At 38.0% G+C, this 23,278-nt stretch overlaps 2 protein-coding genes across 4 annotated transcripts in view; both read right to left on the bottom strand.

Moving 5' to 3' along the window:
- Window positions 1-973: 973 nt before the first annotated feature.
- Window positions 974-8,949, bottom strand: LOC146456672 (uncharacterized). Its single transcript, XM_085092664.1, has 3 exons — window positions 8,324-8,949; window positions 2,912-2,983; window positions 974-1,727 (listed from the first exon to the last, which is right to left on the bottom strand). Exons 2-3 carry the CDS (start codon window positions 2,981-2,983, stop codon window positions 1,017-1,019), a joined length of 783 nt encoding a protein of 260 aa, XP_084948790.1. The 5' UTR covers window positions 8,324-8,949; the 3' UTR covers window positions 974-1,016.
- A 351-nt stretch (window positions 8,950-9,300) lies between these two features.
- The window catches only part of LOC146456671 (uncharacterized), a 15,604-nt gene continuing 1,626 nt past the window's right edge, over window positions 9,301-23,278 (bottom strand). Inside the window, exons 1-3 of one of the 3 annotated variants that reach the window (XM_085092657.1) lie at window positions 17,337-17,460; window positions 10,797-10,883; window positions 9,301-10,299 (exon numbers count right to left, since the gene is read on the bottom strand). In XM_085092657.1, coding sequence (XP_084948783.1) covers window positions 9,580-10,299; window positions 10,797-10,883 — 807 coding nt within the window. In that variant the 5' untranslated portion in view covers window positions 17,337-17,460 and the 3' untranslated portion in view covers window positions 9,301-9,579. Of the gene's footprint in view, window positions 10,300-10,796; window positions 10,884-17,336; window positions 17,461-23,278 lie in introns of those variants that run through there. The other 2 variants (XM_085092658.1, XM_085092656.1) reach the window with 2 other exon arrangements.

Here is a 23,278-nt window from a genome sequence, read left to right as displayed (position 1 = left end):
GATCTAGCTCTGACCAAATATTGTTTTCTCCTGGTATAAATTTGGTAGGAAACGCTGAATATCTTCACCAAAAACGATAATAACAAGAAGGATGGCCATTTCCAGGCAAATGCCAGCGAAAGGTTAACCGTTAAGGTCAGATACAATGAATTACGGCTTGACCTTATGTAAACAATGTATTGCTATTGGGGAAAAACCAATTTCAAACATTCTTGACGGAAAGATAAAGTTCCTGAGTAACAGTCCAAAACATAACACCTGCTTATACCAAAATTTATACCAGGAGAAAACAACATTTTATCAGAGCTAGATCAGCATTACACTAAAACATAAATAGAATGATAAGCCATTGAACTTTTTAACATTTTTATCCCTGTGATTCGAATACTCCCGTAAATAAAGCATATATTATATAACTTTCCAACACCGAACAATAGAGAAACCGAAGAAAACCAATGATAAAATAATATAAGTGCGAGGATCTAAATTGTTCGTATTTTTATTGTTTAATAAGTGTGGCATCACACTATAAGAAAGCTAGTTGTTTTTCATTGCGCAGTCACCAGAGGAATAGATTAGCATGTCCTTAAAAAAATGAAAATTGGTTTATTTTTTTTTTCTGTATTGTATTGGAATAACTCGATATCAATCTCGAAAATCGTTCCTTCTTTCCATTTCCTGGAGAAAGAGAGAATGGGAGAGAGAGACAGGCTGACTGAGAACCCTGGAAACGAGCTTGACTCACTGGATGTAAAACTTACGGATATTCAATGGATTCAATACACATTTTTCAGCCAATAAAAGAGCGAAAAGGCTTTAAGCCCTTCAGAAAAAATGCAGATAGCTAGAAATCAGTGTTTGAAGCTTGTTTATTACCCCTTGTTTTGACTGATTTACACCATATCTTTCGGACTTGGAAAACTTTTTACTATTTTAATTGTAAACTTGAGAATCAAGAAGTTTTTCCCTTCACAAGAAGCCACCAGTCCGCTTAGGTGTGTTAAGTCGATTAACCTTTAGCGAATTCCAATGGCGGTGGCTTTGTAACCGTCGTTCCAGCGGTCGCTGGAAGTGTAGGTGCCACAGCCTCCAAAGTGCACCTCGGTCAGGAAGAAGAATTCGTTTGGCATCATGTGATCACGATCGATGGGAATGGCCGTAGAACGCCAGTCTACTGCGACACCAGAACTTTCGTAAACCAGGTTATTATTAAAATATGGGCTTGGGGTTTGAAGATTGTGGTTGGGCAGAAGCGCAAAGTAGCTGTTTCCACCGTTGTCGCAATTTCTGTATTGGACAGTTTGACCGTTGGATTTGAAGCCTTGGATGAGGTGATAAATATTGGACTGTGCCGCCGGAATTATACCAAGGAGGATGTAATCTCTCATGAACTGATTGAACGGCGGAGTGTATGGAGAATAACTGTCGACCAACACTCCAAAATCAGTGTTGGCGAAAGATGGGTGAGGCTGGATCAGAGTGTAAAACTCGCTGCGATCAGCTTTCTGCAACTTCAAAAGGACATTTTTCTTGTCAAAGAAGAGAGCGTTGACAATGTCCTGGGCGTCTGATCTTGTCGTGAGGCTGCGGGGAAGGAAGGTGAAGCCACCGCCATTGATTGCCATCTCACAGTACACCTCAATGGGATCAGCATTCTGCAATGGTTTGATCGTGTAGAGACCACTCACTGCTCCCTGATCTTTCAGTTGACCACAGCTATAGCGAAACTGAATAAAATCAAATTACAATTGTTTAAAACAATATATATTTCTCGGGTCATGTCTTAAATCATGCTAGTTAAGAAAGTGTAGCTGGCTACTTCCTTTGTGCAGTTTATGTCACGGAGGTTACGGAGGTACGGCGGTTATAGAAAGGGTATAGTCTCCAGTTTGTATAATGTATACTGCAGAGATGCGAAAATGTGAAATAGAAGGTACAGAAAGGATAGTAGGGGTAAAAAGGTAGACCAATAACAAAATTATATGGATTGAGGTGTGGTGGTATCGGTAGTATTGATGGTAAGACAAAGAATAATGAGGGTGGTGGTGGTGTTGGTGGATAAAAAGGTGGTGTGATGGATAAAAAGATAAATAATAACAAAGTAAATCTATTCATTCCCTGGATTTTCGAGAGAAAAACTGGAAAACATGCCTTTCAGCAGCGAATAGTATTTTCTGCTGGAGCACGAGATCATTCATGGCAAATCATTTAAAAAGAGTTTTGCGGTATAGATAGTTGATGTTTCTTTCAGTTATGATCTACGTAGCTCAACAAAATTTTATTCAAAACTTTGAGGATTTGGAGCAAGAAAAAGGGCGCCGAGCCCGAGCATCGAACCCAAGCCACATTAGTGGGAGGGAAGGACTCTCACACTACGCCGCAGTGATACTCGCGTCCAGGCTAACACTATCACTCACTGTATTTCCCTGATGGTTTACGATGCTATGAAGTGATCGTACAACTATAGGTGCACGTAGACATCGGTTCTTTTTTCCCAGAAAAGTGTATTATTAAGTACTCGTGATTGGCTTGATACGCTAGTCTCAAGCTGATACCACACTACATAAGATTGGAAAAGCCGCCGCGGAACAGTTTCCTTTTCCGTTGTATTTTGAGCCGGGAGGCGAAAAAGACTAAGCTCTGACTCGTAACGACACCGCCATTGAGGATACATTAGGGTAACTAAAAGACCAGAACACTTTAGCCCATGATCTTGCCTCAATATTCACCAGCGATCAAATTGGTAATTCATAGATAATTTAATTCGTTCATCATCTTGGCAGACCATGAAACATCGGTACAAGCCCGGTAGTCTTTTTTTCTCCCTGGATAAAATACTACAAATTGAAGAAAGTATTGATTTGACAGCCTTGCTTCCTCAGTTTGCGAGCGGGATCCATGTCTAGCTCACCTCGGTGGAGCTTGTATAGCTATTTAGCAGAATGGTCCCGCACAAGATGACATTTATGATCCAGGAATTCATCTATAAATCAAAGAGAAAAACAAAATGATTCTCATAAAATGAGCTGGAAGCAAACGTATATCGCCATGATTGAAAACAACCTGGTAACAAGAAAAGACGAAAAGTTAATCTTGGTGCGAGCATCTGATTGGACAAAGGAAATGTTTGAGTACTCGAACGGAAGGGAATCAAATCCACGACCTTCGGTACGCCGATGGATGCACTAATCACTAAGGTACTGGAAATTCAGGCCATTTACTAAGGTCATATTTGTGTGGCTCGCATTCAGTGCATATTGCTCGAGCTCAGAGAATCAGCAATCTCGTAGGCAGCGGGTAAACTACTTTACCACAATATATATCGTCTATGGATACAAACGTGAAATTGATGCTGTTGACTATGGTGAGATATTTCTGCAATTCTCTTATAAGGGATCTCTTTCCATTGTTGTATCAATTCCTATTCCGGGATAGGGTCAATCAAACGCACCCATTAAATGTTTTTTTTTTTTTTTTTACTGAATCCAAGGGTAAAAACATGGTCCGAAGCCCCCCGAGGCAACTCTCCAACGGCTTCCAACCCCTAAGCTTCAGATCTGTTGGAACCCGACTTGGTCAGTTATTTTTCTCTCCTTGGTGAATTTTAGCCCTCCCGGTCCTGGATTATGGTATTTTTTCGAACATATTTCTGTATAATTAAGTTTACCTGGTGAAGTGAGGTTTCAAACGAAAAAGGATTAGTGTGAATATGGCTTCATGCTGTATGATTCAACTTTGTAACTTTACCGAGCTGGATGGGAAGCCGTGAAAACGATGTTTTTGAAGGAAAACCGATTATATCGATTTTAGTTTTTAACGTAGTGAAGCATACTCAGCGGGGTGAATAGTAATTAGTGACATGCTTCAGAAATTGGAATATAGTAAACGCAGCTAAAACCCAGTGAAAATTTAAATTAATTGCTTTGCAGGGACAATTCAAAGTATTTTTGACAAATAAATTCATTCTGTAACTTTTTTTTTCACTTTTTTTTTCGCAACTGCTTAAGTTGCGTAGTAACTGCGAGGATCTTTCTTCTATTTGATCTTTCATCTACACTTCAAAATATATCTTTCATAATTATTTACATTTATTTATTCATTCTTCACGGGTATATTACGAACTCACAATATGACCAGCTCCTAGTTGGCTTGATAGAGCACTGCACCGACATCGCAGAGGTCATGGGTTGGAATCCCGTTCACGCCTGATTTTTTTTTTTTTTTGCCTTTCGTTTTGCAACTGGTTAATTTGCGTAGTAACTGCGAGGATCTTAGTTTCTTCTATTTGAAAGTTTACTCAGCTGCATGGGTGAATAGTAATTAGCGACATGCTTCAGAAAGTTGGAATATTAAGTGCACGCAACTAAAAACCCAGTGAAAATTTCGAAAATTTACGCTATCGACCTTCTTAATTGCATTGCAGGGACAATTCAGACTATTTTAAAAGCAAATAACTTAGATCAGCTTTATTCTTCTCCATACATTAACTTAAAACATAAACGGTCCAGAGGTGGACAAAAGTATGTAGTTACAAAGATCAGTTATCATCTCTTATTGGAGAAAATTCAGATCCCCACGAAATAAATGTGAATTCAAAAAAGATTAGGATATGGTTAATTTAAGTCGCTTTCTTTTCCTCTATAGCTAGGGTTAGTTTAATAACCAACCTTAACTAATTTTCCGCATCTCCCATTCCTACTAATTTTGAGTAATTTCAGGCAATTTATATTTTAACCTTTGAATAAATCCTTTAGGATACTTTTGGTTGACATTTGCTATCATAGAACTTTGCAAAACTTTGTCGCTTTCTGAGCATTCGTTTGAGCCATTTGGGAGGAAATGGCTTTGGAGTCATCACGTCGTCTTCGATCATAGAATTCGAGATCTCTGCGCTTGGCGTCAGTTTGCGGGAAATTGAGGCTTCTTCCCGTTTCCTTCAATTTTCTTAGTTTTAATCTAAAATTTCCCTTTATTCTCGTTGATTAAAGTCGCGTTAATTTTATATAATTACCTTAATTAACAAAGTGCAAGCCAGGTCCACCTTTTTAACGAGGTAAAATTAAAAACCCAATGATAATTTACAGTAGAAAATGGAGACAACCTTTCCCATTATACGGAAATTTAACAGCAATAATATTCGTTCAGAGTTTGTATAGACTCAGAACAAGGAGATGATTCCTTGGCCGGTTTTTACTCTACAGGGACAAATCGATGTATTTTGAAAAAAAGTACTTTAGATCGACTTTTATAATTATCCTTCTTTCTCCTTACACTACGTAAGAAGAGGTCCATAATTGAAGGCTAACTTTTAACGGATATGAAAAATTAAACCAACACTGACACTGATTAAATAACAGTCGGAACTGAGATACCTCTGATTCCGTTGCTTTAGGATTCAACTCTGCGGTAACTCTTCCCAGCTGGTTGAGAAGACAGAAATTGTATCTTTAAAGGAATACCGCCGATTTTACGAATGATATTTTGAACGTCATAAAGTTTACTTAGCTGTGTGAATAAAGATTAATGAAATCGATTTAATTAAACTGGAATAGGGTGCAAAGTATAACAAAATCGTTCATAAAAGAGTGATTTTGTACTCGAGTTAGTCAAAAAACCTGTTATGAGGGATTTCTTGCCATCATTGTATGCATTCCTATTCCGGGATAGGGTCAATTGAACGCACCCATATGAAATGTATGGGTTTTTTTGTCTTAATCCAAGGGCAATAACATGGTCCCATGGAAGCCCCCCGAGGAAACTCGTCAACGGGTTCCAAACCCTAAGCTTCCAATTATTTGGAACCCGAGTTGGTCAGTTATTTTTCCCTCCTTGGTGAATTTTAGCCCTCCCGGTCCGGGATTATTGTAGGAAATAGGCAGACTTTCTCTTTGACACAGAGGAACTATCATGATATGGACCTCAATCCCTGGCAGCGTTAAAGACTACGATAACGTCACTACGTTTTAAAATCGTCTAAAGCAACTCTCCTAATTTATTAACAATTTCACCTTTGAAAAGGAGAGCTCACAGATCCTGAATAAATCACGTCATTTTTATTATTATTGACACTAATACGCATTTACTCAATCTAGTTCTATTTTTTTTTGTTTTTACTTTATTTTTATCTTTTTTTTTTCTTTCTCTTTACTCGTACTTTGTATATATTTGGTCTTTTATATTTTTTCTCTCTTTTATTAGTTGTAATTATTGTAAACTAGTAACGCAGGTCCACATGAGCCAACGGCTGTCAGTCTTTTTCAACCTGCGAGATCAAATAAAGTATGTATGTATGTATGTATGTATGTATGTATGTATGTATGTATGTATGTATGTATGTATGTATGTATGTATGTATGTATGTATGTATGTATGTATGTATGTTTGATGTAGTTTTTTCGAAAACATTTCTGTATAATTACGTTTCCCTGGTGACGTAAGGTTTTTAAAAGAAAAAGGATCAGTGTAAATATGGCTTCATGCTGTATGATTCAACTTCGAACTTTACCGAGCTGGATGGGAAGCCGTGTAAACGAAATCTTTAAAGAAAAACGGATTATATTAATTGCATTTTTTAACGTAATAAAGTTTACTTAGCGGGGTGAATAGTAATTAGTCATGCTTCAGAAATTGGAATATAGTGTACGCAAGCTTACGCAACTAAGACCCAGTGAAATTTTTTCGAAAATTTACGCCATCGACCTTTTTAATTGCAGGGACAATTCAAAGTATTTTTGGACATATACATTCTGGAATTTTTTTCTAGCTTTTCTTTCGTAACTACTTAAGTTGCGTAGTTACTGCGAGGATCTTTCTTCTGTTCGATTTTTCATCCGCAGTTCAAACTATATTATTCATATATTTACTTTTATTTATTCATCCTTAACTGGTATATTACGAGCTTACAATATAACCAGAGCACTACACTGACATCGCAAAGGTCATAGGTTTGAATTCCGTTCAAGCCTGAATTTTTTTTCAGGCCTTCTTTTTGGAACTACTTACGTGGCGTAGTAATTGCGAGGGTCTTTCTTCTATTTGATTTTTTATTCGCAGTTCAAAATATATGTTTCATCCATTTGCATTTATTTATTCATCCTTCACGGGTATATCACGAACTCACAATATGACCAGCTCCCAGTTGGCTTGATAGCTCAGTTGGTAGAACATCGCAGAGGTCATGGGTTTGAATCCCGTTCAAGCCTGAATTTTTTAGGCTTTCTTTCGAAACTGCGTAAGTTGCGTAGTAACTGCAAAGATCTTTCTTCTATTTGAAAGTTTACTCAGCTGGGTGAATAATAGGTGACATACTTCAGAAATTGAAATATAGTGCACTCAACTAAGAACCCAGTGACAATTTCGAAAATTTACGCTATCGACTTTCTTAATTCCTTTGCAGGGACAATTCAAAGTATTTTAAAAGCAAATAACCTAGATAGGTATTCTTTTCTTTACATTAAATTAAAACATAAAGGGATCCAGAAGCGGACAAAAATATTTGTTTAAAACGATCAGTTATCATCTCTTATTGGAGAAACTTCAGATCCCCCACGAAATACATGTTGATTTAAAAATGATTAGGATATATTTAATTTTAGTCGCTTTGTTTCCCTCTATAGCTAGGGTTAATTTAGCAAGCAACCTCAAATAATTTTCCGGATCTCCCCTTCCTATTAATCAGGCAATTCATATTTCAACTTTTAATAACTCGTTTAGGATACTTTTGGTTGACATTTGCTATCACAGAACTTTGCAAAACTTTGTCTTTCTCAGCATTCGTTTCAGCTATTTGCTGTTGGGAGAAAATGGCTTTGGAGTCATCACGTCGTCTTCGATCATAGAATTTGAGATCTCTGCGCTTGGTGTCAGTTTACGGGAAATTAAGGCTTCTTGCCGTTTGCTTCAGTTTTCTTAGTTTTAATCTAAAATTTCCCTTTATTTTCGTTGATTAAAGTCGCGTTAATTTCACATACCTTGATTAACACAGTGCAAGCCAGGTCAATTTTTTAACGAGGTAAACATTAAAAACCCTATGATAATTTACAGTAGAAAACCTAGAAAGCATTAAATATTACGCAATAGTATTCGTTCAGAGTTTTTATAGATTAACAAGTAGATGAAACGTTTGCCGGTTTTTACACTACAGGGACAAATCGACGTATTTTGAAAGAAAGTACTATAGATAAATTTATTAATTATCCTTCGCCTTACACTAATTATGCACTGATTATAAAGAGGTCAATAATTGAAGACTAATTTTTAACTGATATGAAAAATTTAAAAAATCCCAGTGACACTGATTAAATAACAGTCGCGACTGAGATACCTCGATTCCGTTGCTTTGGGATTCAACTCTGCCGTAACTCTACCCAACACTGGCTGAGAAGACTGAAATGATACCTTTAAAGGAATACCGATTGTAGGAATGATATTTTTGAATGTCATAAATGTAAAGTTTACTTAGCTATGTGAATAACGATTAATGAAATCGATTTAGTTAAAACTGAAATATATAGGGTGTACGGAATGATAAAAGGTACGAGTTGTGTACGCATTTGTGCTGGGTTTGACGTTTTTAGAACTCTCCTGTTCGTTTTGATGAGCGCTTTTCGGATCCTCGCCCGGTTAGACTAGAATTGTTGGTAAGTGTAACAGACGCCATCTCTTTTGGGAAGGTGGCATGCTTTAGATCGACAGTTGTCATCGAAAAAACAGTCAACCGATTTACTAAGTGGGATTAAAATCTTTCGAGAAACAATGTATTTAAACGATAGCAAACAAGCCGTTGTACGTTTCTTGCTCATGCACTTGCTTTGTGATGGTAAGGTGGAATTGAGTTACTGAATTGTTTCACTCCAGGGAAGTGGTTAGAACTCAGTTATCAGTCAAACAGGATCCATCAAACCACAAAATCGAGGAGGTCTTTGCCTGCACCCCTTCCCCCCCCCCCCCCTCCCCTCCTCAACTTCAAAAGATGGTGTCTTTTTTGCAGGGCCACCCCTCTATCCAGCAGTTAACAATGATAATGAGATGCAAAATCTCACTTTTCTAGTTCATCTAACAAGGCTGACTCTTGCTACTTGAATATTTTTGTGTCAAATCAAATTTTATAGCCAATAACATTTTGTCGGTAATAATCATGAGACAGGTGATGTCCTCCATAACACCTCTACCCTAGACAAGGTGGGTCTTGTTCGATCAAACTTATTATCACCAGTTCGTTCAATTCAACTCATGTGAATTATGTCCTATAACTGCCAATACACGTTCCACAGTGTTCAGAGTGTTAGCAGACAACTATCATACAATCAAAATCTTTTTATTAAAGTTGTTATTAATTTGTCTTGAGAGACATGCAAAGTGCATTAACTTTGAATCCTATAATCAAGGGTTACAAAATTCTATTTTATGTGAAAGTTATTAGTCAGTAGCAAATGTATCACTGAGTTAGGCATAACTGATTCATTATAAAAACTACAAACAACGGGGACTTGATTATCCTAAAACGAACTGAAAGCTAAATTCTGTAACAAAGCAATCTCAGTTGCATACAACGTTAAAAGGAAAAGACAACAAGTTGAGTTAGCGGATTCCAATAGCAGTGGCGTGGTAACCGTCGGTCCAGCGGTCGCTGGAAGTGTAGGTGCCACAGCCTCCAAAATGCAGCTCGGTCAGGAAGAAGAATTCGTTTGGCATCATGCGATCAGGATTGGTGATAGGTTTGGCCTTCGAACGCCAAGCTACTGCGACACCAGATCTTTCCCAAACATGGTCACCACCACGAAGATATAGGCTTGGATTTTGAAGATTGTAGTTTGGGAGGAAAGCAAACAAGCTGTTGGGATTGTTGTCGCAATTCGTAAACTGGATTGTGTGCTTGTTGGATTTGAAGCCTTGAATGCCACTATTTGCAGCTGATTTAGGAATGATCCCAAGGAAGATGTAATCTTTCATGAAGGCGTTTAGTGGTGTAGTGTACCTACGGAAGCTGTTCACCAACACTCCAAAATCAGTGTTGGCGAAAGATGGGTGAGGCTGGATCAGGGTGTATGACTCACTGCGATCAGCTTTCTTCTGCAGCTTCAAAAGGACATTTTTCTTGTCCTTGAAGAGAGCGTTGACAATGCCCTGGGCATCTGATCTTCTGGTGAGGCTGCGGGGAAGGAAGGTGAAGCCACCGCCATTGATTGCCATCTCACAGTACACCTCAATAGGGTCAGCATTTGGTAATGGCCGGATAACATACACGCCACTCACTGATCCAGGCTCGTTATCTTTCATTTCTTGACAGCTCCTGTAACGCTACAGAGATAAAATGGATTTAGCAGCTATAAAATTAGACTATTGAGGTTCGTCAACGAGGTAATATTCATATATTCTCTATTGCCTTAGAGGAACGGAGTTACCCAATGAAGGTTTGCATAGCATGCATGTATGAAGATTGAAAAGCCTTTTATTTCTCATCCTTTCCAAAGAATATTTCTTCAGTTTTGGTTCTCTTATACGGTAATCTCGCCAGAGGACGAAAACATTACTAGAAAAAATTACTGACGATAACAAAACCCGAGATCAATGAACAACCAAGAAGCCTGATGCCAAATTTCGTGCGCACTGCGATATGTCGAGCTAGGTTGAGCCATCGTCGCATTGAAGACATTGAAGCTAAGGTAGCAAGATTTTCCTGATAAACCGGGGTTGCATTTCAATGCATTTGTTTAACACTGAATCTTAAAGGAGTAATTGTCTGGTGAAGATGTTACTTACAATAGACAGTGGGTCAACTTAGGCCCTTAACTTACATTTTGGGAGTCACAGCCACAACACGCATGCGCAGTAGTCCCTGCTGCGAAGGCACATAGGACGACGAGTAACACTGAGCAATTCATCTGAAAACGTAAGATAAACCAAAAGAATTAAAAAGGAATTAAGGAAAAGTAAAAACAATCCAAGATAAAAGCTTATACTGCCAGGCTACAGTAATGAGCATAAACATTTTATTGAAGACGTTGGAGCTCATTATTTCTATTGACTAGCTACCTATAGATTACATATGGATTACTCTATGATCTGTCACTACACGTAGGTTACTCCGTGTGTGGGCACAGCTTGCTCACATTTGCATCTTGTACGTCATGTACATTGAACCGAAATAAATTCATTCTCGACCCCAGAGCTCTTCTTTTTTGCTGATGGCTTCTGACGTAGTCAAGCCGAGGGGCCCTGAGGTCGACAATGGAAGAAATCATGCTGCCAAGCGGTATGTGCATGCGCTGCTGATAACCAAAAGGTCAGTTAAAGGTTTCTTCATGCGCTGTATTGAAATTGGTTTTCTGTGGAAATAATCTTCTGCTTCACCTGTCTATTTAAGATAAAATGGTTGGGAAAAAATCACTTCCAGTGCGGGAATACTATGAAAATCTCGATTAAAATCAATTGTGTACAAAAACTTCTTGTTGACGCTCCTTCTTACTAATAACACTGGATACCTGTCGGGCAGGCCCTGTCTAGGTTTGGGTCGGGTATCTTCTTTTTTTGCGGGATGCCCACAGGGCAGGCCGTGTCTAGGGTTGGGTCGGGTATCTTTTTTTTTTCTTAGTCGTAGTTACAAATCTGCACATTAATTTATTCATTAAACTCTGCCCTCTCCTAGAAGGGATGTATTGTTCTGATTATCTTCAACAAAAGCGGCCCAGTGAAAATCTGTTATTGGCGCGTTTTTCATGAGGGAGAAAACCCCCTCATCTCTACCTGTGTGACGTCAAATCATCATTTGATTTATTCATTAAACGTGGATTAAATTTTCCTCTCTCCTTGTGGAGGCCATATTGTTTACAAGTTTAAGACTCAACTACGCCGTATTTAAAAAGAAAATTAACCCTTTTGAAGAGAAAAATGGAAAGAACAACTTCTAAGAAGCACTCGACAGTTAAAACGGTAGAAATTGGAGAGTTCCTGGCGAAGGAATCACGCTTTTTTTTTTGACAGTCTTAGAACCAAAAAGCATGAAGGAAAGGTCACTGATAAGCATGACGATATGAGAAAGTAATTTTCGGTATGATTTCTAATAACACAACGATAAAATATCACGTAATCTTTCTGAACAAAACTATTCAACTCTTTCAATTGCGAAGGGAGGATAGTTTTAAAAATTGAAGGTTTGATTGTCAAGATTTCGTGTTCATTTAGGAAAACGTTTTGTCTGTCTTTAATTTGTCTTCAACAATAGTATTGTCTTCTGTTTTCTGAGTCAAATATGTAATCTGGCCAGGGTCATGACGTTTCCCAAAAAACAATTTCCGGTATGCTCTCGAATAATCTACAATGATGTAATGCAATAGATAAAAATTTATAGGTAATATAAAAAGCCCTGCATAACGCGTGAGTCAGATATGTATCTGCCCTGTCATGACGTTTTCAGAAAGAAATTCCGGTATGCTCTGGAGAACCGTAACGCAATATTTCAATTGCGAAGGAAGAATAGCTTTAAAAATTTACGGTTTTATTAGCTAGTTAAAAAAATTTGCGAAGCATACACTGGGAATAAATGAGGCCACATTAAGCATCTCGTGGAAATGCCATTAGGGGCATCTTGTTAAATCATTTGCTAGCGAAAAATTATGAATAACCAATAAATATTCTTGGCAAGGAAATTTTGCCAAACCACAAGTCAGTGCCTGTATTAAAGCAGGGACGTAGACTGCCTATTCTCACGGCGCTGGAAAATCTTCATGAATATGTAAACGAATGACGCACGTTTAAAAACAATTTCATAGAGCAAGTTGTACGATGGGAAACAAGTTGGAAAAGGCCTCTTTTGGGCAAATTACTTAATATTTTCTTCTCAGTGCACTAAGAGCAATTTGTTGTTAGAGAAAAGGTACCTTGTTAAATGCTTGAACAGTTTAGACCAAAATACAGACAACTCTCCGTGATATTGCCCCTTTAAATTCCGAATTGCAACAAGTTAATAACTGGTCGTCACGTAAAGTCGTTAGGAACCATAAAAACGCCGCCTTATTGTTTAAGTATAACTTCTTCACCGATCTAATCAACAAAGGAATTCGGTAAAATCCTTTACATCTGGTTGGTTTGTTTGTAAGTTCAGCAAATTTGCTAACACGCGCATCTAAGGGAGGCTAACGAAATTAAACGCCGCGTCAAACTCAGTGTAGCCAATCAATCATATATTATATGATATATATATTATATATGAACTGAGGCGTCCTCGCCTTGCAAAATAAGTAACACTTAAGTTGTTGTCTGCAAGCGAACGAAAGACTGGCAATTCCCTGATATACTTACATAATACGTTCAACTGCTTACATGTGCAATAATAGACTGCGAAAAATGTGGTTAAATATAATTTAATATAAGACCAATGAATGATTTGCCAGTAATCAGATACCTATGTTATGTGCACAGGATTCTGGGATCGCCAGGGGGCAAACATTGCAAGTCGCCAGAAAGAAATGTATGGCATAAAGTTGTTTCTTCGTCAAAAGCAGTGATTTCGGGCAAAAAATAACGCATTTTCGCCGCGATTTTGTGAGAAGCGGAGGTGACTAATGTTGGTGCGTGGAAATTGTAAGATTTTGTGTTATAACTGGGATGAAATCTATCGATAAATGCGAAATGTTGATTGTGCAATCACTGAATCTACATCAAGTAATGGTGACCAATGGTCTCGAAATAATACAAACGTAGGTATTAATTTGAGAGGATTGACTCAATAAAGCCTTTTCAGTTGTAATTGTATATGTGCCGATATTAACAACCTATGCCAGGCGGTGATCATTGTGCTGTATGAGGTGTATAAATATAGGGAGTAGGTTCGAGTTTGAGTTTGAGTTCGAGTTCGAGTTTGAGTTGGACTTCAAGTTGGACTTCGAGTTAGACTTCGAGTTGGACTTCATGAAAAATCGATAATATCGATTTGACACACGAAATCAATTTATCGATTTTCACCGATTTCCGTTATCAATCGCTAAAATCATCCGTAAAAATCGCTTACACCTCTTTCTACCTCTTTCTACTCGCACGTGTTAAGTTTCGAACTGGTGGGAGCTATTGAAAGTTAGTGTATGGATGAGAAAACAAACCCGCGATTACTAGCCACGCAGAAAATTCAAAATTATAAATGCACGATTCCAACTCGAACTTCAACTCGAAGTCCAACTCGAAGTCCAACTCGAAGTCTAACTCGAAATCCAACTCGAACTCGAACTCGAATCCAAACTCGATGATTCGGGATTCCCATAAATATAGGGTTGACAAGCCTTCGCGCTCACGTGCGTGTTTTAGTTTTGCCCTCACGGGTATATCTTTTTGAGAACACCCTTTTATTTATGAAATAAGCGACGCCCCCGGAAATTTTCTTTAAGAGCTGGATTTTCTTCTTATTAAATGCCATTTATGGTATGGAGGATTTGCGTTATGGTCACTGTCGCATGTTTTGTATTTTGATCTCAAAGGTTATTTCTGGGTTATGCGTTCCGTTTATAAGAATTCTTGTTGTTTCTGTTTAGCGACTGCCGTTCTTATGTACTTTGTGGCATTTGGTTCAGGTTTGGTATGACCCATTTCAGCGCATCAGGTGACAGTATAGCCTCTCTTTTGATCACTGTAAGGATAGGATTTGAACGATGTACATGTATCTTACAGCTTTTAATTTGTGTTGCTGGGCCCGGCTATTTGCTTCCGTCGCAAGATGTTGTGTTTCTTATCACGGCTATGTCTTTCGATCCTTTCTTTATCATTGTAGCTTGTTTGAAAGCTATGCAATTCGTTAAATTAAAGGCTTAAGTCCTCTTTAGTCCGTTTGTGTTTTTGTTAATATCGCTTCGCACCGCTCTGTAACAGTGAGGTTTGTGTAGTGGGAGCTTTAGTTAGTATTTTCCTCCTGTGTTTTGATTACGCCACAGAATGATTAGACAATTATCCTGAGTTACCGTTCTCGTTGCTCTGGCCAGGGGAGATTTCGCCGTGTTAACTATCACTGGTTTCAACCCTCCACAGCGCAATAGCTCGGTAATTTCCATGGGTAAAATTTCAGCAGCCATGAAGTTATAACGCACGTACGTAACTAAAAAGAAAACAATCTCAACACACATAATTACAACTGAAAAGGCTTCATTGAGACAATCCCCTCAAATTTACACCTAAGCTGCCTAAGTTTGTACTTTTCATTACAACTTCACGCCGATTTAAGTGTGTCATTGAGAAATGGGTGACTCCGCTGGATTTTGTTGCCTGAAGGCTCTCTTTATTCCTTTGGGCATTCACTTCGGCAGCCGCGAAATTAGCTCGTTTTTACTCGGTTGAGAAAAGGTGAGAACTTTGCAGGAAGACCAAGATGCGAATTCAAAAGACAGGAACAATTGTCTAATTAAGCAGCCTTGAGCCGCGAAGTTGCGAGAGTATTCCTTTGTTCTTGTTATCAATAGGAACTGCGAGGAATCACTGCAGACGTTTGATGGTTTTAAGTTCTTCGCGAAATACTTTAAGCTGTTATTTATATCAGTGAACGAAGAGTCTTTTGAGAGCTTAAAAAAGAGATCTTAAACGTGGTGTTTTGATCACTGTAAGCCGAGTTTCGATATTTTTCGCCAAGCGGTGCTTAGAGCGGCGAAGTTATTATGCTTAATTAAATTTGTGCATGGCATCATCATCTTCCCGACGCGTGGAAATCAATACCATCTGTTTAATGATAACTTTTTTTTACGAAAACGCTAAAACATTGATTTGTATTTCCCAAAGAAAGCACCTTAGGAGCTATGAAAGAGTCAAAAGAGTTCCAACTGTAATTCACTGTAAGCAAATGTTGTGCGCTTTGTTTGTTACGAGTGAAGACGTGTTCGATCGTAATTAAGTTTATGTTTCTAAAATACTTGCTTCTAGCGAAGAGATTCCAAAATATCAGACCAAAAAAGGAAGAAACAAAAGGGAAACTCAGCGTGGAAGTCGTATTCTGATTATACTTAATGACGCATTGACAAACAATAACATCAGCTCTTTGGCCTATGTAGGCACGCGCTTTTTTCAGTTGACCTTATTTACATTTTATATTCAGCGATGCTCGAACTTTTAGCTGAAAAGCGAAAATCTGTTATAGATCGCTGTCATAAAACATAACAGATAAACAAATCGGCAAATCCATGTATCCGTTTAGCGAACGAAATTTGTTTATTAATTATTCGTTAGTTTGCAGGACGGGAAGTTGTTTTTAAAACTCTCGATCCTGGAGCGGCGCGTTGTGAGTCGATGCCAGTGTTCATGGTGACTCATTTCTCTAGCCTCCCCAGGGAGCTTCCACAGGCCAGCAGAAAACTCTAAAACAAAAGATAAAATATCTCACCTACTTCAAAGGCTTTGCGATCTTCGGAAACATGCTCTATTGTCGGAAATTGTTCGACAAAAGAGAGAACAATAGCTTGAATATATGAATACTTAACGACCCCAAAATTTGGGGTACACACTTAAATCGGCGTGAAGTTGTAATGTTCAATAGAATAACTTGATGTAGATTCAGTAGATTTCACAAGATTTCGCAAGAGTGTTTATTGATAGATTTTATCGCATCAATCACACAAAACCTTACAATTTCCACGAACCAACATTAGTCACCTCCTTACATTTCTTAGGATTGAGTTTCATGTTCTTTTTAACAGCCCAGGAATTGAGTGCGTCAAGCTCAGATTGAAGCGTTGAGGTCGCGCGCCCCGGTACAACTTCTGAGATAGTCACGTCGTCGACGTACTTTCAGTGCGAACAGCGCGGAGATGCTCAATCTTAGATCTTTTATCATGTAACGAACAAAATGGGGCCAATTTTAGACCCTTGAGGGACCCCATCGTTAACAGGGAGCCATTGAGAAGTACTCTAACCGAGCTTGACGCATTGCCTCCGCTCTGTCAGAAAACTACATATCCATGGAATTATAGAGCGGCGTACGCCCAACTCTATAAGCTTTGTGATCACTATAGTATGGCTAGTCCTGTCAAAGGCCTTGCTGAAATCCAAGAAACAAGCCCTTAGATAGCAGCCAGGGTTCTCTAGCTCAGAGAGCCAATTGTGAATTAGGTCAAGTAGGCAATACGTGGTGGAAGATCCTTTGAGGCAGCCAAATTGGCAAGCATCAATATACTCAATATACTTCCAGGACTTTGTGACTGCCAAAGAGTATTTTTAAGCCTTTGCTCCGTATCATGCCATAGAATGCGGTGGCATCGCGATCGTCGCAACTTTGATGACAGAAATACCGTTGGTCCATAAATTTTCAAAGCTAGCCGTAGCCTACTATACAAATAGAATATGGTGTAAATCTTAAGTGATGTACTTACTTACTCCTAAAAGCTGTCGAACTGTTGTGTGCTTCTTATTCTCGCAAGCTTAAGTTAGATCCCCACCCGTCCTATACCCGTCTTCCTCTTTTTCTTCTTCTTGTAAGTGTAATATGTATGCAAGCGAAGCGTTATCTGATCTTCTCATATGACACATTGAATACAACAACAATTTACAACAATTTATTCAGTATTCCCATATATATACATGGTATTACTTATGTAATAAGTCTGGATTACGTTAAATAATTATGTCTAATAATTAAGCTAGCATTGATTGTCGATTCAGCATTGAATCATAAATATAAGCAGCAATGGTTCTACAAACAAAAGGATCAACGTTATTAAAAAGAAACATGATTTTTGAGATGTTGTCAAGATCATTAAAATTTTGATATTTGTCATTTATTTCATCAAAATATTTCTTACGTGTATCATGATAATGTTCGCAAGAGAATAGAAAATGCGATTCGTCTTCAATTTGATTGGAATTACAGAGATAGCAGGTTCTCAAATTTTCAGGTGTCTTGTTGTGCCGGCCAGTTTCAATTCGCAGATTGTGATTTCCAAGACGAAATGTATTGATTTGTTTTTTGTGACGTACATTTTTTATCGAATCCAAGGAGTCAGTTTTGTGGCAATCTTGTTTAAAGATAGAGTAGAATTTAAGTTTTTTATTTAGGTTTAGTAAATTAAGTTGATGATTAGTTGAAGTTTTATTAACACTTAGTCGAATACGTTCAGTGAAGTTGTGAATGTTTAAATTTGAAATGTTTAAATTGGAAAGATTACACAGAGAGTTGACTCTTTGCATAATGCTCAGTTGGTTTTTGTCGGTCATTTCTTTAGATAGGTAAAGGCATTGTTTGGCAATGTTATCTTCTGGTAGACTTTCCAGGTGTAACCAAAATTTAATAATATTTATGTCAATTTTTGCTTTTAATGATAATCTTCCAAGTTCATTTCTACATGCTACATTTGGGCATTGTTTATTGACTCCTAAAAAAAGTTTACAGAAATAAACATGAGTTCGTTCGATTATATCTTTTTCCCATGTGTTATAGTCGTTTTTGTCATAGACTCCCCAAACTTCTGAACCATACATGAGGATAGGGAGGAATAAAGAATCAAATATTTTGTTCACAACATCAATTGGTAATTTTGAGAAGTTGAGGAAACGGCGTGTTGCAAATATAGATCTCCTAGTTTTTTCTTTTAAATTTATTTTATTATCTCGGAAGTTTCCATTCGACGTGAAGTTGACTCCAAGATAAGTGTAGTTGCTGACAGTTTCTATCTTTTCTCTGTTTATATGAAAATAGTGGTCATTTAAAGTAGATTTTCTGAGTTTCTTTTGAAAAATAACAACTTTCGTTTTCTTGAGATTTATATTTAGTAACCAGTCGTTACAGAACTGGGATAATGTATTTAGTGCTGTTTGTAATCCTTCAGCCGTGTGAGAGATCAAAATTAAGTCGTCGGCGTAGAGGAGGCAATTAAGTTTTGAACCGTCCGGTAGTAGAACTGGATCTGTTTTCATAGTATCAAGAAGGGTAGGAATCTCGTTTAGATAGAGGTTAAAAAGCATTGGTGAGAGAATGCAGCCTTGTCTAACACCATTTGCGTATTCAAAATATTCTGTTCTTTGATAGCCAAATTTAATGGAACATTTAGATTTTGAGTAAAGGTTTTTAATTAAGTCATAAAATTTACCTCCAATCTTATTTTGTAATAATTTATAAAATAGGCCGTCGTGCCAAATTGAGTCAAAGGCTTTCTTAAAATCTATAAAACAAGTGAATAGTTTACCTTTAGTAGAATGCGTTACATGTTTGTCAATCAATGTTCGGAGGGTAAAGATGTGATCAGATGTCCGGTGATTTGGCAGAAATCCAATTTGAGCTCGATGTAAAATGTTCTCTTCATTGAGGTAATGTTGTAGTCTGATGTTCAAGACCGAGGTGAATAGCTTTCCAAGACAGCTGTTAATGCAAATTCCTCTGTAATTTGAGGGGTCTGAATAGCGTACAGACCAAAACCCGACTGTTACGTAAACATACTCAAAAGGTCAACTACTTGATGGTTTCAGCGATCAGGTTTTTTCAAGAATCATCTTTACTTTGTTAAACAGGAGTTTGGGTTATGTTAAACAAATCGTCGAACATTCTGAAAGTTCTGTAATACTGAGCTATGAGATATTTAAAAAGGTCGCATGATTTACAAGCCATGTGAAATACACGCTGGTTCCTTGACGTTTACGATCTATTCGCCCTAGGAATATAAGGGGGAACCCCCATAAGTAAATGGCGGATAGTGGGAGTATATTTTAGATATTACCACCAATTAATTAAATAAATAATACTTCCAAATGTTGAAAGGTCGGTTAACTTGTAACGTTTGCAATGAATTGAAAGAGTTCCCTGCTAGCAAAGTGTCCTTTAGAGATTGAAAATATATCTTTAAATGCGACATTGTAGGAAATTCAAATTCAAATTCTCTTCGATTTTCCTTATTACTAGATCTACTGCACGTGACAGTAAAACAAACAAATCAACACCTTTCACTAATGATCACGCCACCAGCAAAAGATCAAATCGTGGCAAATGCGCCCTGGGAGTATTGCATCATAGAATGAGCCTTTGCCGCCGACGTTTACAGTAATTACTTTTAAGGCTAAGTTTAAAAGTTCTTTAAAGGTACCATATATCGGTTATGGACAAGAGATAAATACCTCCGGACGGGTTACTGCTTTGCATCCTCTCTATACCTTTCGCAACATTTTATTTTCGTTTACATAAAACGCAGAGGTCATCAAAAGCTCTTTTCTGCAACCATTTCTTTTAACTTTATGCAGCGTTTTCTAATTCCAACTGTCGATCACTTCGAGTGAATTATTTTATTCACTATCTATTAAAAGCAGACGAATTGGTTCGCTTTCCTAATTCTCGCAAGTTACCTCTGTTTACAACTCAAAGAAAAGAAAAATGAAGGTATGATATGCAAGCGAAGCACTATCTGATCCTCTCACATGACAGATCGCGTGTAGACGAACACACAAACAGTTCTCTGAGGTCAAAGCTACTTGACGGCTTCAGACTTTCAAAGACTCCTCTATGCTACGTTTAGCAGACGTTAATCTGCTATCAATTATCACGTATCTCGGCACGAAGTAAAGGAATATCTTGCAAACTATTGAAATATTTTATAACAGCTTTGGTCCGGCTGATTCATTTTTTTTTTCAATTGTATGCTTCGCTGATTGATAAAACTATCCTTGCTAGTGGAATAGATTGGGCCACGAAGATCGCGTTATGTTGTTTCCCTTGTGTTACGCTATTTATGATTGTACTGGAAGTTTCGGAAATTCCATTACGATAACGTAAGCGTATCAATGACCTCTTCTCAGTCTCCCATCGTGGTTATAAAACTGTCAAACAAAGCACGATTCCTTCGCCAGGAACTCTCCAATTGGTGTTTTTCACCTCACACATCGTCGCGCAAGTAAAAAAATGAAATCCTCAACCATTCAGTAGATAAAGTCAAGAAATTGATAAGTTGTAGAAGAGTGATACATAAACAACGTGTGAAAGCCACAGGGCTGTGTGATATCTCTTAATCAAGTTATTCGAGAAAATGTACCACGGAAAATTACAGAGTTTAGTATAGGACGCCATGTTGGTGGACACCAACATAGCCACCAACACGGCGGCCAGAAACTAGCAAAAACATCTGGAGTTTACCTTGGCTATTCCAAAGCCTTTCTTCTCTCTGCTGAACTTTCAAACATTGACATAGACGCTTCTATTACATGTTAACTTATCAGACCTAAAAGAACACGAGGCAAATCGATGTTTTCATATACGTGACATGTCGAGAGCAGCAATCCTTCTGTCACGCACTACGCAAAAATCTAAAGTTCAATCTGCTTTACTTTCAAAACAATGAATGCTATCCTGCTGAAAATAAGCTAGGATTAAAATTTATATTTTCTTTTTTGTGATGAAGATAAAAACCCAAAATTGTGTTTAGATATAAATTTCAGTTTTGTTATGACGTCACGTGAAAACCAAGAATTTCCACCGTTTTAAACGTAGAGCGCTTCTTAGAAGTCATTCTTTCAATTTACTGCTTCAAAATGATTAATTTTCCGTTTGAAAACGGCACACTTGAGTCCACAACATGTTAACAATGTGGCCGCCACAAATTTAATCCAGGTTTAATAAATAAATCAAATGATGCTTTGACGTCACACAGGTAGGGGTGAGTGGGTCCCCTCCCTCGCAATATACGCGACAAGAATGGATTTTGATTGGCCTGCCTTTGTTGAAGACGATCAGAACAATACATCCCTACTAGGAAAGGGCAGAGTTTAATGAATAAATTAATGTGAAGATTTGTGACTACGACGAAGAAAAAACAAGATGCCCCTAATGGCATTTACAAGGAATGCTAATTGTAGCCCCATTTATTCCCCATTGTAGGCTTCGCAGATTTTAAAAACTATCCTCCCTTTGCAATTGAAATAATTGAATGGTTTTATTCAGAGAGACTGCGTGATATTTTATCGTTGTGTTGTTGGGAATCATACCGGAAATTACTCTGCGATAACGTTATGACCCCTCTGAAACTGGTCTGGCTTCCTTTGCGTTGAATTATTCGATCTGTTTGTGAAAGCGTCATTTCTTCGCTGTGAACTCAACCAATTTCCACCGTTTAAACTTTCGAGTACTACTTAGAAGTTATTATTTCGATTGACCGCTTAAACAGGTTTGTTCTCTTTCTGAAAACGGCAGATCAGAGTCTTAAATTCATACATGTGGCCGCCATTGAACTAAAACAACCTTCCAAATGATGATTTGATTTGACGTCACACAGGTAGAGTTGAGTAGGTCCCCTCCCTCGTGATATACGCGCCGATAATGGATTTTGATTGGGCCGTTTTTGTTGAAGACAATTAGAACAATAGATCCCTTCTGAGAGAGGGCAGAATTTAATCTAGGCTTAATGAATAAATGAAATGATGATTTGACGTCACACAGGAAGGGATGAGAAAGTCCCCTCTCTCGTGATATGTGCCTCAATAATAGATTTTGATTGGGCCGTTTGATTGGGCCGTTTCTGTTTCTTCTTCTAGTAGGAGAGGACAGAGTTTAATGCATAAATTAATGTGCAGATTTGTGACTGCAACGAAGAAAAAAAAACAAGATGCCCCTAATGGCCTTTACACGGAATGCTTAATGTGGTCTCATTTATTCCCATTGTATGCTTCGCAGATTTTTTTAATTAGCCAATAAAAAAGTGTAAGAAAAAGAAACAAACAAACAAACGGGGATACAATCTTTCATTCCTCAACCAAGAAATAGGACGTGTTAACGGCATCCCACGTTCCGACGCTATAGCTACGAAAGACACCTCCGACACCAACCAACCTATACGAGTACCCCTTGTCGTCATGTACAATCCAGCCCTTCGTTCTGTATCATCCATTATTCACAAACACTTCAACATCCTATCTTCATCTCTCCGCTGCCCTAACGTTTTCAAAGCCACACCTCTTGTTGCCTTCCGACGGACCAACAACCAGAGTGATTTACTAGTTAGCGCCAAACTACGTAATCCCACACAAAACAACCTACCCCATGGATCTTTTCGATGTGGAGACAACTGTTTAACTTGCAACTACATAACAGACGGACGTACCAGCTACACATTCCATTCTACCGGCGAAACTAGACATATTACTCATCATATAGGCTGTAACTCTAAAAACGTTATTTACATGGTACACTGCAACCGCTGCCACAAACAATACATAGGAGAAACAAATCGACGACTTAAAGACCGTTTTAACGAACACCGTAGACCAGTCGACAAACAAACAAACAGTTCCAAACCCACCACAGTTTCAGAACATTTTCTTTCTTAAAGACCATAACGCTTCT

Source organism: Pavona decussata, unplaced genomic scaffold (assembly GCF_977016875.1).
Source record: "Pavona decussata unplaced genomic scaffold, jaPavDecu1.1 SCAFFOLD_254, whole genome shotgun sequence".
Lineage (NCBI taxonomy): Eukaryota > Metazoa > Cnidaria > Anthozoa > Scleractinia > Agariciidae > Pavona > Pavona decussata.
This window is presented reverse-complemented; position numbering and strand designations above follow the sequence as displayed.

Bases quoted from the DNA above. Each gene is read 5' to 3' on its own strand.
- LOC146456672 (XM_085092664.1), bottom strand. From the start codon at position 2,983: ATGAATTCCTGGATCATAAATGTCATCTTGTGCGGGACCATTCTGCTA. The intron at 1,728-2,911 runs GTGAGCTAGACA...GATTTTATTCAG, and splicing joins GCTATACAAGCTCCACCGAG to TTTCGCTATAGCTGTGGTCA.